This window comes from Bos grunniens, chromosome 17 (genome assembly GCF_055505025.1).
Source record: "Bos grunniens cultivar Pamir isolate PY7600 chromosome 17, Bosgru_T2T1.0, whole genome shotgun sequence".
Lineage (NCBI taxonomy): Eukaryota > Metazoa > Chordata > Mammalia > Artiodactyla > Bovidae > Bos > Bos grunniens.
This window is the reverse complement of record NC_141181.1, coordinates 15,218,026-15,232,858: the sequence shown is the minus strand read 5'-3', so window position 1 is coordinate 15,232,858 and position 14,833 is coordinate 15,218,026. Positions and strand designations below refer to the sequence as shown.

General features: G+C 41.8%; 1 protein-coding gene and 1 long non-coding RNA gene across 2 annotated transcripts in view; both read right to left on the bottom strand.

The window, feature by feature from the left end:
- Positions 1-1,767: 1,767 nt before the first annotated feature.
- LOC147355054 (uncharacterized) overlaps positions 1,768-14,833 on the bottom strand; it is a 258,489-nt gene continuing 245,423 nt past the window's right edge. The window contains exon 6 of the mRNA XM_086346594.1: positions 1,768-2,827. Within this exon, the coding sequence (XP_086202720.1) occupies positions 2,691-2,827 (137 nt within the window). The 3' untranslated portion in view covers positions 1,768-2,690. The remainder of the gene's footprint in view (positions 2,828-14,833) is intronic.
- LOC147355057 (uncharacterized) lies at positions 4,140-5,476 on the bottom strand. The gene is made up of 2 exons (XR_015144181.1): positions 4,938-5,476; positions 4,140-4,832 (listed from the first exon to the last, which is right to left on the bottom strand). It is a non-coding gene; the product is annotated as an uncharacterized LOC147355057 (long non-coding RNA).

The window sequence follows — 14,833 nt, the reverse complement described above, 5'->3', positions numbered from 1 at the left end:
TCAGTGACAACATGGACTGCAGCACGCCAGGCCTCCCTGTCCTTCACCATCTCCCGGAGTTTGCTCAAACTCATGTCCATCGATCAGTGATGCCATCCAACCATCTCATCCTCTGTCATCCCCTTATCCTCCCACCTTCAATCTTTCCCAGCCTCAAGGTCTTTACCAATGAGTCAGTTCTTTACATCAGGTGGCCAAAGTATTGGAGTTTCAGCCTCAGGATCAGTCCCTCCAGTGAATATTCAGCATTGGTTTCCTTTAGGATGGACTGGTTGGATCTCCTTGCAGGGACTCTCAAGAGTCTTCTCCAGCACTCTGAGGAGACCACGCCTCCCCAGCACCGTGAACCAGCCTCAGTGGTACCACTTATTGCATTGGATTTGTTTACCCGTGTGTCTCCCTCACTGGGTGGCAAGTCCTCCTAAGAGGACAAACCATGTTTTAGACAGTTTTATACAACAGATACAAAAGTTCCAGAAAACTCTGAGAACTAGGAACCTAGAGTATTTTACATCTCTCTATTTATTTTTGGCTGTGCTGGGTCTTCGTTGCCGCTTGGGCTTTTTCTCAAGTTGTGGTAAGCGGGGACTACTCTCCAGCTGAGATGCACAAACTTGTCATTGCAGTAGCTTCTCATTGTAGAACATGGGCCTTAGGCACATGGGCTTCGGTAGTTGCAGCTCCTGGGCTCTACAGAATGGGCTCAATAGTTGTAGCACGCCAGGCTAAGTTGCTCCATGGCTGTGGGATCCTCCAGGACCAGGGATTGACCCCACGTCTCCCGCACTGGCAGGCAGACTCCCCACCACTGAGCTACCAGGGAAGCCATATCCAACTGGAGCCTCTCACTACACTTGCGGAAAAATCTACCAGTTTTTAGCGTCTGCTTCACCTCTCTTGGACCTTCCGCTTAGAAGGGGGTTTACTTAGTCCTGAGACATCTCTGACCCACGGTTCTCTCAGCACTTCTGTGTTCATTGCAAGGTCATCAGGAACTTTAGACCTGCACGTAGCACATGAAGGTCATGAGAAACCACGGCCCATCCATCTAGAACCTTCCTCTGTCAAAGCTTTCTAACACGTTCCCCTGGTATGGAACTGCTCTGAGAGGGGCCAGGTTTGGGGTTCTTCGGAACATGTATCTACTCCCTCCCTTGAAGATTAACCTCTAAGGGAGAAGCAGGACGATCACATGTGTATCCCTGCCCTTTTCTCATCTCCAGCCCTTTCTCCCCTCCTCGTTTTGTACTTTGCTACCCTGTTCATCAAGGCTCCTACCTCATAGCCTCCTCTTTTTCTAGTAGCACTTGTATTTCCCTTTCTTGTAACAATGCCAGGGAAGACACAGAGAAAGAATCTGAGTGACCATGAAGAGTAAATTTATATGGGTTATTTCCAAAACCTCATCCCATGTTACACAAATTGATGAATGAATGTGTATATGCTCATGCGCGCGCGCGCGCGTGTGTGTGTGTGTGTGTGTGTATGTGATCACTAACTTTTTGAAGACTTTAGAAATTCCAGAGTAATTTTTTCATGTACACTCGAGTATTGGTTTCTATAACATATTCCAGCAAAGCATAAAGTTACAGATATTTTTCTTTGTAAATAGAATATAAGCTTCTCACGCAGAACGCATTGCAATATTCTCTAAGGTAAAAGCCGAGAAATCATTACAGATAACTCAAAAGTGCTCTTCCTTTGAAACACAGCACTTGTGGGCAAATAGGATCATTTGAAACCTTAGGAAAAGGTTGAGGAAATTCATCAGTGTGAAAAGACAACCATTTTATTTGGTCTAAAATGAAGTAACATTTTATAAGGCTGAATTTCATTTTCCTGAAAGTTATAATGAAAACAAATGATTGACTCATTTTATGCTTTCTGTAACATAAAAATAAAAACCTCCCTGAGTTAGCCTTTACTGGTTTTGTAATGGAAAGCTTCAGCTGAGAGTAGGCTTGCATGTTTTATTTAAAAACAAAAACAAACAAAGAAAAAAACCTCGATAGGGTACTCAGAGGTGATTGGGAGCAGAGAGCCAAGGAACACCACTATTTTAGAACTGTGAACATTTTATCAAGTTCTCCAAATGGAAGCTTAACTTGAACCACATGTCAGATTGCTTTTGATTTAGGGGGAACAAGGTACCCTGGTGGATTTTGATAAAGTGGTGGTAATCCACTGGTGGTAATGATACAGCCAAAAAGAATATTATTCTACAATGGGACATTCAAAATAGTGAGGAAGCAAGCAGTTCCACATAACAATGAAAAAGGTCATCTGCATTCCAAACCCTACTACATCTCTGAAGAGGATTATGTTTCCTGGAGGCTAGCTCTGAGCTGGAGGTGAGGAGTGGCAGATGAGAGAAACTAGATCTGTCTCTTGCTGGACTCGGAAGACTTTGGGGCGACTGAACTCCAGGCAGGAAGCTCAAGACCAAAGGCACTTTCATTCAAGGGTGCCGAGTGCTCTCTGCACTGTGCTTGTCTACCATGTCGCCTCTCCTGCCCACCCGATTCTGTCCCTGTGGCCACATCCCAGCTACCCCCATAGAAGGATGTGGCCAGCACACTTAAGAAGAAGTCCTAAGAAGTCTCCTGTTCTTTGCTTGTTCTTCATCCGTTGTCATTCCTTTCTGCGTCCATCATGTGTCGTGAAGTGTAGTTAAACACAACAGCAGGATCTTAGCTGAGCCTGGGTGACTCTGTCCTGTCTCTGGGTGGATCTGAAGGCAGCAACAGTGTAGAGAAGCCAGAAGATACAAAGAAAGGACTTGAATTACCATGAAGAGAACCAGCAGATGATTGGTTGAAGGGATTCGCTAAATGAGAACAAATTGGTAGAACAGATAAGCATCCTTTGGATCAAAAAAATACTAGACTTTGAAATATCAAGTGAGATACCAGCTCCAGCTATTCCTTTTTAAATTTTTTTCATTTGAAGTATAGAGTTGATGTGCAATATTATATGTTACAGGTACACAATATAGTGATTCATAATTTTTAAAGGTTATACACTCTTTACCATTATTATAAAATACTGGCTATATCCCCTGTGTTGTACAATATATGTTTGTAGCTTATTTTATACCTGATAGTTGGTACCTCTTAATCCCCTACCCCTGTAATGCCCCTCCTCCTCTTTCTCTCCCCACTGATAACTACCAGCGTGTTCTTCAAGTCTGAGAGTCTGCTTCTTTGTGTTACATTCACTTATTTGTTGTATTCTTAAAATTCCACACATCTTAATTGCAAAGAAGTGTGAACCTAGAAGCTGGAGAAGCCACACGCATTTGGGTGATATTTAAAATAAACAGAGGTACATGGGACAGATGTGAAATACTAGGAATCCATAGTGTTGGCCTGTCTGATGGGTCCCCTCTCTGTACCTCTCATTTTTCTCTAAAAGGAAAGCCACTAGGATCCCTGCTTCTTGGATCCTGGTCAGTTTATACTGGACAACTAGGAGTGGAGCGGGGAAGACAACTTGGGGGATTCTACCATTCAGAATCACAATTCTGCTCTCTTATCTGAATCCTTCTCTTTGAACATTAATACTTCTCAGCAGCTTTCATTGTCTATGCTTCTTTTTGGAGGTTCCTCTTTGTCCTCCTACCACTAACTGAATTGATCTTCTGCATTCTCAGTCCGAATTGCAAAGGATAGCATCAGATCAACTAAGAGAATTAATCTCTCTGCTATTAAGAAGAGAGACCAGCAGACTACTTGGTATATTGCTAATGTATGGTTAAACTAGTCTTCAGTTAGGTATCCATGCTTCTCTGGAGCATATAAAGGGCAACCTAGCATCATTTCCAAGAGCAGGGTACTATGGACTAGGCATATTGGGCACCAGGCTAGTAAAGATCCTTAATGGAACAAATGCACATTCAAATACATAAGAAAATGGCTTTGGTGAAAACATACACACATACAGTGAAATATGTTTCTGTTAAAGGTCATGAAATCAAGGAAAGTGGTTCAAGTACCTCTCATCACTACTGATCACACTTACAGATGGGGTGAAGCCAACCTGGCAACAAGAAAGTCAAATCTCTTACTGTTAGGTCAAATTCCTATTATGTTGTTCATTGTTGAGCTTTGTCTTTCTGAAATAAGAAAAACACTGGCCAGTTTTTGTTCTGTTTTTCATAATAAAGCATGCAGTTGTGGCTTTTACTAGTTTTGAAAGAGAAAGCATACTACATGAAATAGCCAGGCACAGTATGATGGTCCCTTGATAATCTATATTCCAGGGAGGCTGCTATTTATCCAACTATTGATGAAAGGCTAAATTTTTATTATGTACAAACCAATTTAAACTGTTCTTAAAATGAATAAAGAAGAAAAGTCATCTCTGCTTGTACAACTACAAAATTATATGGTTTTCAGCAATCTCTGAATATTTCTTTCAGATTCCCTTGGAACATAGCTATTTTTATATTACCTATGTGAAGGTATTTTTCCCCCTCCCTGGGAATCTGAGGAATAAAATTCAAGGCAAGTTTTGACTTCCTTCTATCCCAGTGTCAGACAATACCCTCAATCAAAATGGCTAACTGGTGAAAGAGATTCAAAATCAATACTGCAGGGACCTATTTCATCAAGTGCCTGGTTCCCAGCCACTGTATTTCTCCTCTCCTTGCAGCTGGAGCCACTTGACACCTTTGTGTGGACTCGGCCATTTCTCTTCCAGAGGCCTTTGGTGAGAAGGGTTCAAGGACAGCCACACCACACGGGAGAGGCCAGCTTCAAGACAAAGTTACTGTTCATCCTTCTCGGACCTTGTGTCCGGGGCTCCTGAAGGGTTTTTCCAGTTTCCAAAACCTAGAAGGAAAAATGGCTTTCTGAAAATCAGCTCTGTGATTTGGAAACAGGCCATGGAACTTTTCAAGGACTTCTCTTCCACTTTTTGACATCAATATGTCTTACCGAGCTATCCAGGGCTATGTGCTGTCTCCTAGGTTCTTAATTACAGTTCGATCAACGTCATAGAGCGGAGTGGTATCCTGTAGACTAGAGAGATGGCTGAACAGCCCAGGAACCAAATCAGGGGCCAGCAAATTATGGCCTGAAGGGCAAATCCGCCCTGCAGCCTGCTTCTGCAAACCTTGCAAGCTAAGAGTAGTTTTCACTTTGTCGAGTTGAGTAAAAAAATAAAAAGAGGAAGAAGAACCTGCAACAGAAACTTTGCATGGTCTACAAAGCCTAAAATATTTACTGTTTGGCCCTTTACAGGAAAAGTTAGCCAATTTCTGAACTAAATGACCCCACAGAGCCAGAGAGTTGATGCAGCTGGTTGCCCATTGCTCCCCTCTGCTAGTTGAAAGGAAACTGCATCTATGGTCTCTTGTTTAGTAGCTAAGTTGTGTCTGACACTTTTGAGACCCCATGGACTGTAGCCTGTCAGGCTCCTCTGTCCATGGGATTTCTCAGGCAGGAATACTGGAGTGGGTTGCCATTTCCTTCTCCAGGGAATATTCCTGACCTAGGGATCAAACCCATGTCTCCTGCATTGGCAGGTGGGTTGCCATTTCCTTCTCCAGGGAATATTCCTGACCTAGGGATCAAACCCATGTCTCCTGCATTGGCAGGCAGATTCTTTACCACCAGGCAAGCCCTTGGTCTCTTGGGGTATTTAATTTCAAAAAAGCATTTGCCAACTTGAAAAATCCACATCAGGCATCAGGGTCTGTGTGCACTGGCTTCAGAAAATCAACCCCATATGGAAAAGCAGCTTTCATTGGAATCACCCTCTCATTAAGTTTCTGATAATCCATTGATATTGTTCTCAAGACCCATCGGTTTTCTCACTGGTCAAACAGGAGAGCTTAATGAGGATGTGGGAGGGGAAGTTGAGGAATGTAATAGGAATTATAATCCCAGCCTTACTCAAGGCTTTGATATTAACATTCATCTCTACAACTCCTCCAGGGGTGTGTGGTATTGCTTTAAGTCAACTAACGTGACGCCATCTGAGAACAGAAGCTATCCCTTGCTCATCTAGAGCCTTCCTTCCACAAGTCCAGCAGCCAGCATGTAGTTGTTGATGAGGACATCTATTCCAACTATACATGTGGGAACTGGGACAGTAATCACAGGATGAATCACCAGGAGGTCCACGCTGACCCACTGCTGAGGTAAACCCAAACCAAGTCTCCATGTAGGCTCCATAACCTCAGTAAGTCCCCTCTGAGTAGGGGACCACACTGGTATTTCTGGGTCCTGAGGAATTCTCATTAGCCACAGCTCATGTGAAATCCCACAGAGATCGGGGTGGTTCCTTTCTCTGGGGGCAACCATTTTCCTGAGAGATGACTGCAAGAATATGTCAGACTGTCCTTTTTAGGGGAATAGAAGGGAGATGAACAGCGCTTGTGGCACTACCATAGAGTACCTTCCTTATGGGCTGTGGGTCTATAAACCAGTGAAGGGTTAGAATTACTCAGGTCACCTAGGATTTTGCTTTTGTTTTGGTGTCAGTTTACCCAGATCAAGAAGGATTATAATAGGGCTACACATTTCTTTCAGTCTTAGGCACATCTTACACCATTTACCACTGCCAAACATCAGTTCAGTTCAGTCGCTCAGTCGTGTCCGACTCTTTATGACCCCATGAATCGCAGCACGCCAGGCCTCCCTGTCCATCATCCACTCCCAGAGTTCACCCAGACTCACGTCCATCGAGTCGGTGATGCCATCCAGCCATTTCATCCTCTGTCATCCCCTTCTCCTCCTCCCCCCAATCCCTCCCAGCATCAGGGTCTTTTCCAATGAGTCAACTCTTCACATGAGGTGGCCAAAGTACTGGAGTTTCAGCTTTAGCATCAGTCCTTCTAATGAACACCCAGGACCAATCTCCTTTAGGATGGATTGTTTGGATCTCCTTACAGTCCAAGAGACTCTCAAGAGTCTTCTCCAACACCACAGTTCAAAAGCATCAATTCTTCAGTGCTCAGCTTTCTTCACAGTCCAACTCTCACTCCATACATGACCACAGGAAAAACCATCAATGACATTCAAAACCCACAATCATTGTTCCAGCTCTGCTGCCTATTATGGTAACCACAGCCATTTTGCCTCGGTCTTTGGTCCTGTCCTTGTGCTGTCCTTGGACTTTGCTACCTGGGACCCCGTCACCCCCAGAGAAATCAGGGAGCTATTTTCCTTGGCAGTAGTTCCTACCCTTGGATGGTGGTCACTCTGGCACTTTTCAAGGTATTTCTTTTTAAAAAATTTTATTGAACTATAGCTGTTTTATGACGTTGTGTTCATTTCTTCTCTACAGCACAATGACTCATTATATACACACACACAAACTATATATATATATATATATAGTTTGTGTATATTTTTGTATATAGTTTGTATATATATAGTGTGTATATACACACACACACACACACACATATATATATGTATTCTTTTTCATATTCTTTTCCATTATGGCTTGTCACAGATTATTGACTCTAGTTCCCTGTGTTACACAGTAGGGCCCTGTTGTTTATCCATCATCTGTAGCAACATGGATGGATCTAGAGACTATCTCACCAAGTGAAGCACATCAGAAAGACAAACATCATAGGATATCACTTACATGTGGAATCTAAAATACAATCCAGATCAACATATCTACAAAACAAAAGCATCCTCACAGACCTAGGGAACAGACTTGTGGTTGCTAAGGGGCAGGTGGGTAGGGAAGGGATGGAATGGGAATTTGGAATTAGCAGTTATATATATATATTTCTTGATGAAGGTATTTCTTGATGAAGGCAGTGCCTCACTGAAGGAATGATACTTTAGTCTCCCTGGGGGACATGACTAGATGTAGATGCGTGATTTATACATTGTAAAGATACCCCAATATTTCTTACCTTTACATCCATTTCTCTACATCATCCCAAGAAATTTCTGGCATCATAGCTCAAGCATTGGCTAGGGCGATGGGGACGGCTATGAGCATAACAGCTACTGGCTACCATTCCCACATTTCTATCAAATATGCTGAGCTGCTCAAGTGAGCATATTGAACTCAGAATCTCTGGCAAGTACACCCAATGCAAGATAATCAACCCGATCTAAAATTAAGCTTCTCTCTTCTTGGTCTGACATCCTCAGAAATCACTTCCACACAGATTGCAGGTTTTTGCCATCACAAATGAGCAAAATCCTGTGATTCTTTCTGTTGTATAAACCTTTCTCTCCAGCTTGGACTGTATCTGCCACCACACCAGCAGGCTGGGGTTGGATTCTAGCTAAAGCTCTGAAGGCAGTGCTGGGACGTAGGGCCCAGGGAGGGCTGGCATTCCTACCGACTGAACTCGCTTGCGTGGAGAGACCACAGGGACTTCTGGCAAGAAAGAGGAAGCCTCCGTGAAATGGGAAACAGGTTTGCTTCTGCTTTCCAGGAATACTTGGTAGGATGTGGGCTTTTCAGGTATTCAGAGTCATAAGATCTACCAAATTCTCTGTTTCAGTTGTATTGGTCCCATTCTTTACTCCAAATGCCTTGTTCTCATGAGACACAAAGCCTGTGAATCCACCCTGCACATATATGTCTGTTTCTAACTGTTGGCCTTAACTTTTGGGCAGTTCAATAGTTACAAAACAAAGGAGACTCCTGCAGGTAGCCATGGAAGTTCCCTGATACTCTGAACATACCTTAAGCAGAACACTTTAAATCTTAATTTCCTTCAGGGTAAGCAGATGGGGGGAAAATGGAAACAGTGGCAGATTTTCTTTTCTTGGGCTCCAAAATCACTGCAGACAGTGACTGCAGCCATGAAATTAAAAGACGCTTGCTCTTTAGAAGAAAAGCTATGATGAACCTAGACAGTGTATTAAAAAGCAGAGACATCACTTTGCCAACAAAGGTACATAGTCGAAGCTATAATTTTTCAGGTCGTCATATATGGATGTGAGAGTTGGACCATAAAGAAGGTTGAGCACTGGAGAATTGATGCTTTTGAATTGTGGTGCTGGAGAAGACTCTTGAGAGTCCCTGCAAGGAGATCAAACCAGTCAATCCTAAAGGAAATCAACCCTGAATATTCACTGGAAGGATTGACGCTGAAGCTGAATTTCTAATACTTTGGTCACCTGATGCAAAGGGCTGACTCACTGGAAAAGACCCTGATGCTAGAAAAGACTGAAGGCAAGAGAAGTGGGCAACAGAGGATAAGATGGTTGGATGGCATCATCAACTCAATGGACATGAGTTTGAGTAAACTCTGGGAGATGGTGAAGGACAGGGAAGCCTGGCATGCTGCAGTCCATGGGGTCACAAAGAGTCAGACACGACTTAGTGACAGAACAACAACTTTACATTCTATGTAACCCATAGAAGAATCCACTACACGTACCCACAACATTCCTTACATCCCTTTTTCTCCCATAATGACTAGCATCACTTAAGCCACCAAAACCCTGACATTGATAGGTCTCTTATTCTACAAAACCCCAGGTGCTGACTGAAGTTAATACATTACCAGTATGCACCAGTGTCTATCTCATGATACTAGTAGAATCTTAGCTGCCTTAAATTCAAACTGGTGAGCTAACCAACCTAAGAATCTCATTTCTTTGAGAGTCTGTTGCTTATGATCACGATAGCCAGTAATAACCCTGTGAAGGTTCAATTATAGAGAACAAAACCTACTCCAGATTGTGTTAGCAGAAAGGCATTTGTTTTACAGGGTATTAAATGGCTTATAAAATTGTTTATAAATGAAAGGGAATTTAGTCTGATCATTCAGATAAAAAACTCTTAAGTCATAATGCAGAACTGCTGTTGCCCTGGCCATAATCAGGAAGCTGCCTGATGAAGCAAGAAGTCATGATGACAGCTGCTAGCTCAAGATCGAATCACTTCCACTTCAATCTGCACCAGCAAAAATAGGAGCCTCATGTCTCATCCCTCCACTCTTATTTCAGTTCTGGATTTTAGTCTTCTGTAAAGGCATTTGGTTGGCAGAGAATAAATCACATCCAGAAATATGGGATATGTAGATTTTAGCTCACCAGCCTCCAGAATATAGGAAGCCACACTAGAAAGAGGTGGGAATTTATTCTAAAAAAGCCAGTCTGCAATACCTGCTCCGGTACTTTTTCAGGGGTCAGGGGTGGGGGTGGGGTCCTGTGATTGGAAATCTGCTACCCGCTGATGGGGCCTCCTAATGTCAACCTGCCTGTCTTTCACATTCTGTATATCGACTGCTCCGATATTGTCTCCTCCCTCAGTGATCAATGCAAAGAAATAGAGGAAAACAATAGAAGGGGAAAGACTAAAGATCTCTTCAAGAAAATTAGAGACACCAAGGGAACATTTTATGAAAAGATGGGCACAATTAAGGACAGAAATGTAAAAACAGAAGCAGAAGATATTAAGAAGAAGTGGTAAGAATACACAGAAGAACTATACAAAAAAGATCTTCATGACCCAGATAACCATGATGGTATGATCACTCACCTAGAACCAGACATCCTGGAATGTGAAGTCAAGTGGGCCTTAGAAAGCATCACTATGAACAAAGCTAGTGGAGGTGATGGAATTCCACTTGAGCTATTTCAAATCCTCAAAGATGATGCTGTGAAAGTGCTGCACTCAATATGCCAGAAAATTTGGAAAACTCAGCAGTGGGCACAGGACTGGAAAAGGTCAGTTTTCATTTCAATCCCAAAGAAAGGCAATGCCTAAGAATGTTCAAACTACTGCACAACTGCACTCATCTCACACGCTAGCAAAGTAATGATCAAAATTTTCCAAGCCATGCTTCAACAGTATGTGAACTGTGAACTTCCAGATGGATTGGAAGTTCAAGATGGATTTAGAAAAGGCAGAAAAACCAGAGATCAAATTGCCAATATCCATCGGATCATCAAAAAAGAGAGTTCCAGAAAAACATCTACTTCTGCTTTATTGATTATGCTAAAGCCTTGGACTGTGTGGATCACAACAAACTGTGGAAAATTCTTAAAGCAATGGGAATACCAGATTACCTTACCTGTCTCCTGAGAAATCTGTATGCAAGTCAAAAAGCAACAGTTAGAACTGGACATGGAACAACAGACTGGTTCCAAATAGGAAAAGGAGTATGTCAAGGCGGTATATTGTCACCCTGCTTATTTAATAATATAAATGCAGAGTACATCATGAGAAACACCGGGCTGGATGAAGCACAAGCTGGAATCAAGATTGCAGGGAGAAATATCAATAACCTCAGATATGCAGATGATACCACCCTTATGGCAGAAAGTGAAGAGGAACTAAAGACCCTCTGGATGAAAGTGAAAGAGTTGGCTTAAAACTCAACATTCAGAAAACTAAGATCATGGCATCCAGTCCCATCACTTCGTGGCAAATAGATGGGAAAACAATGGAAACAGTGACAGACTTTATTGATTTTGGGGGGGCTCCAAAATCACTGCACATGGTGACTATAGCCATGAAATTAAAAGACTTTTGTTCCTTGGAAGAAAAGCTATGACCAACCTAGACAGCATATTAAAAAGCAGAGACATTACTTTGCCAACTAAGGCCCATCTAGTCAAAGTGGTGGTTTTTACAGTGGTCTTGTATGGATGTAAGAGTTGGACTATAAAGAAATTTGAGCGCTGAAGATTTGATGCTTTTGAACTGTGGTGTTGGAGAAGAATCTTGAGAGTCCCTTGGACTGCAAGAAGATCCAACCAGTCCGTCCTAAAAGAGATCAGTTCAGAATATTCATTGGAAGGACTGATGCTGAAGCTGAAACTCCAATACTTTGGCCACCTGATGTGAAGAACTGACTCCTGTGAAGACCCTGATGCTGGGAAAGATTGAAGGAGGGAGGAGAAGGGGACAACAGAGGATGAGATGGTTGGATGGCATCACCGACTCGATGGACATGAATTTGATGAAGCTCCAGGAGTTGGTGATGAACAGAAAAGCCTGGCATGCTGCAGTCCATGCAGTCTGACTCACAGACATGACTGAGCACTGAACTGAGATTGTCTCCTTTCCCTCCATGTGTGCTCAGTCGTGTCTGACTCTTTGTGACCCCATGGACAATAGCCCGCCAGGCTCCTCTGTTCATGGAATTTTCCAGGCCAGAGTACTGGAGTGGGTTGCCATTTCCTACTTCAGGGGATCTTCTTGACCCAGGGCTCGAACCTGCCTGTCTTGCATCTCTTGCATTGGCCGGTGAATTATCTACCACTAATGCCATCAGGATAGTTCATTTCCGTCTATTAGACAAATATCCTCCTCCTAACTATTTGATATTAAAACTGCCCCTTGATATGAACTTCTTCCTGGACTATTATTACCTGCTTCTCCTTATTTTAGTCTTTCCATGCAGTTTTTTGCTTACTAGGTTGGGCTTTTCCTTCCCTTACTGCTTGCTACCTTCTTTATTCCATCCACCAAAAAGACTCTACTAACATACCCAACCCCAAATCAGGCAATTTGGACATGTTGCAGCCAATCTCATGATATATTGATAAAGACTTTTTAATGACATCGCTTTGGATCCCTATTCCAAATTCTCAAAGAGGTCCATGACATCTCTTAGGAACATACTAACATCTTAATTGTTTTTAGAATCAGACGTGGAATCAGACGTTAGGAATATTAACATCTATCAAGTTCATATCTAGAAACTAAATAATATCTTACATCTTCCTTTTAAACCAGGTACATATACAAGACGGTATACTTTTTCTGATTCAAATATTTCCTCTTTTCCCAAAAGAGCTGGTCAGCCATCCACTGGTAACCAGATTTACCCTAAAGAGCTCATCTCTTTTCTTCCAAACACATTGACTCTGGAGGCTTTATGTTTGAACTTCAGATTTTTCTGAAGAATCTAGTGCAAAATAAATTATGTAGCTTCTTTCTACACATAATTAGGTTTCATAAAGTTTTTTTTCTGTCAGTGATCACACAAAGATCACTCTTACCCTCACTACTCCGTGACCTTTCTGTACTAGTCACAGCAGAATTTAAAAGGAGCCCATTGAAAATGGTAGCTTTTTCCAACTGTGTTGTATCTTCCTAATTACTGGTCTATAACAGAATTTTATTCTTGATCTTGTACATAGTTTATATCACACTTAATACACTATGATAAAGGAGCTCTGTTTTATTTCTATTTGAGATTTTTGTTGAATTATTACGTGTGCCACCAATAATATAGAAATTTGGTTCTAAAACAATCACTGTATATTTCTTGGAGATGACATATCCAGCATGTAGTTCCAAGGTTTCTATCTTTGAGGAGTTAGGAAGTTGGTTTTGTGTAAATGTGTCTGACACGTCTGATTCTAAAAACAAATTGTGGATTGCTCTAAGGGTAGCCTTCAGAAATTACATAATTTTCACACATTATTAATATCACTTGAAATTTCTCTTTCCATGCTGTTTTAGAATTCAACACATTGTCTCCCCCGTCCCCACTGTCTCCATCCCCCCTAAGTCTTTCTTTTTTCTTTTAAGAAAGGCATTGACTTTGTCTTTCTGACCAGGAATAATAAACTCCCAAGCCCACCCTCACGTACTTTCAAACCTTTAAAAACAGACATTTCTATTTGTTCTGAATTCTCTTTTTAATGATCACTGCACTGTCTTCCAAGGCAGAAGCAAATCACGTGGCAAAGCTACATCCCCCTAGTATTTCCACTCAGGTCCGCCAGGCACATGTTTACCAAGGTGTTCCACAACGGGCTACATCGAACCATGGCTTCGGTTCTCTGCAGCTTGTCTCCCGGATCAATGGATTATTGCAGCTGGGCTAATTATGCAGCAATTTATATCGACCGTTTATAGCAGCAGTGGTGAATCCTAGTAACTGAACTTCCTATACTAAGATTTGCTTCTTCTCAGGCTGTAGAGTTCAAGATACTAAAACACCTTGTGAACTTCCATATTTTTTAGGTATCTGCGATCGCATGTGGTTTAAACAAATTAGCTTTCTTAGCGCTTACATATAGCTTTAATATGTGAATTATTGACTAAGGTGGAAATGACGAAATCTTTTCTTACCACTTTTCAATGATTATTAATGCCGAGATTAGCCATGCCCTTAATTTTATATATGAGCAAGCACAATATTATTGTGCTTATAGAGTTCATTTAATATCAAATAGACCTTAGGCCTTTTTTCCCCCACATTAAAACACTGAATTAGATGCAGCCTCAAGGCTCTAGTTAGTTTACATTTTAAGTCAAGCTTTGAATGATTTCTTAGTTTTGAAGGGTTTCTTTTCTGAGGGAGAAAGAGGAAAATTTTCACACATTAGGGTAATGTTCTTTATAAGGATACCTCACCAGTGTCTGGACTGCTGTTACATAGAGGTGTGTGTGTGTGTGTGTGTGTGTGTGTGTGTGTATGTGGGTGTGTGTTCAAATTGCTAGCTAAGAGCCACTAATGTTTTAAAGACAAGTACAATAGTTTTCTAAATGGAAAACATTACAAAAGACTATTGACTGGCAAGCCATAGGTGACTTCAGCTGCTCTTGAATTACTGAAAATAGCCAATGCTCCATTTGCTCTTTACCTAAAATAAATGAAGTTCTTCCGACTCATGAATGCTGTAATAAAAGGTCAAAATCTTTTATTCTCATCTCAGGAGCAATGTCTCTAAAAGATTGTGCCCTATGCCTTTGCTGAGCAAAACAGCTCAAGGAATAGCGATTTTTAATTATAGTCTACAAGGCTTTTCTAGCGACCTTATGACTTCGGGACATTAAAATGCCAGTTCACTAACAAGACACAAAAACAGAAGAAACATGAGTGAAAATGTCAATTTAAATGTTACATAGGAGTTCATTTAACAGTGTATGAATG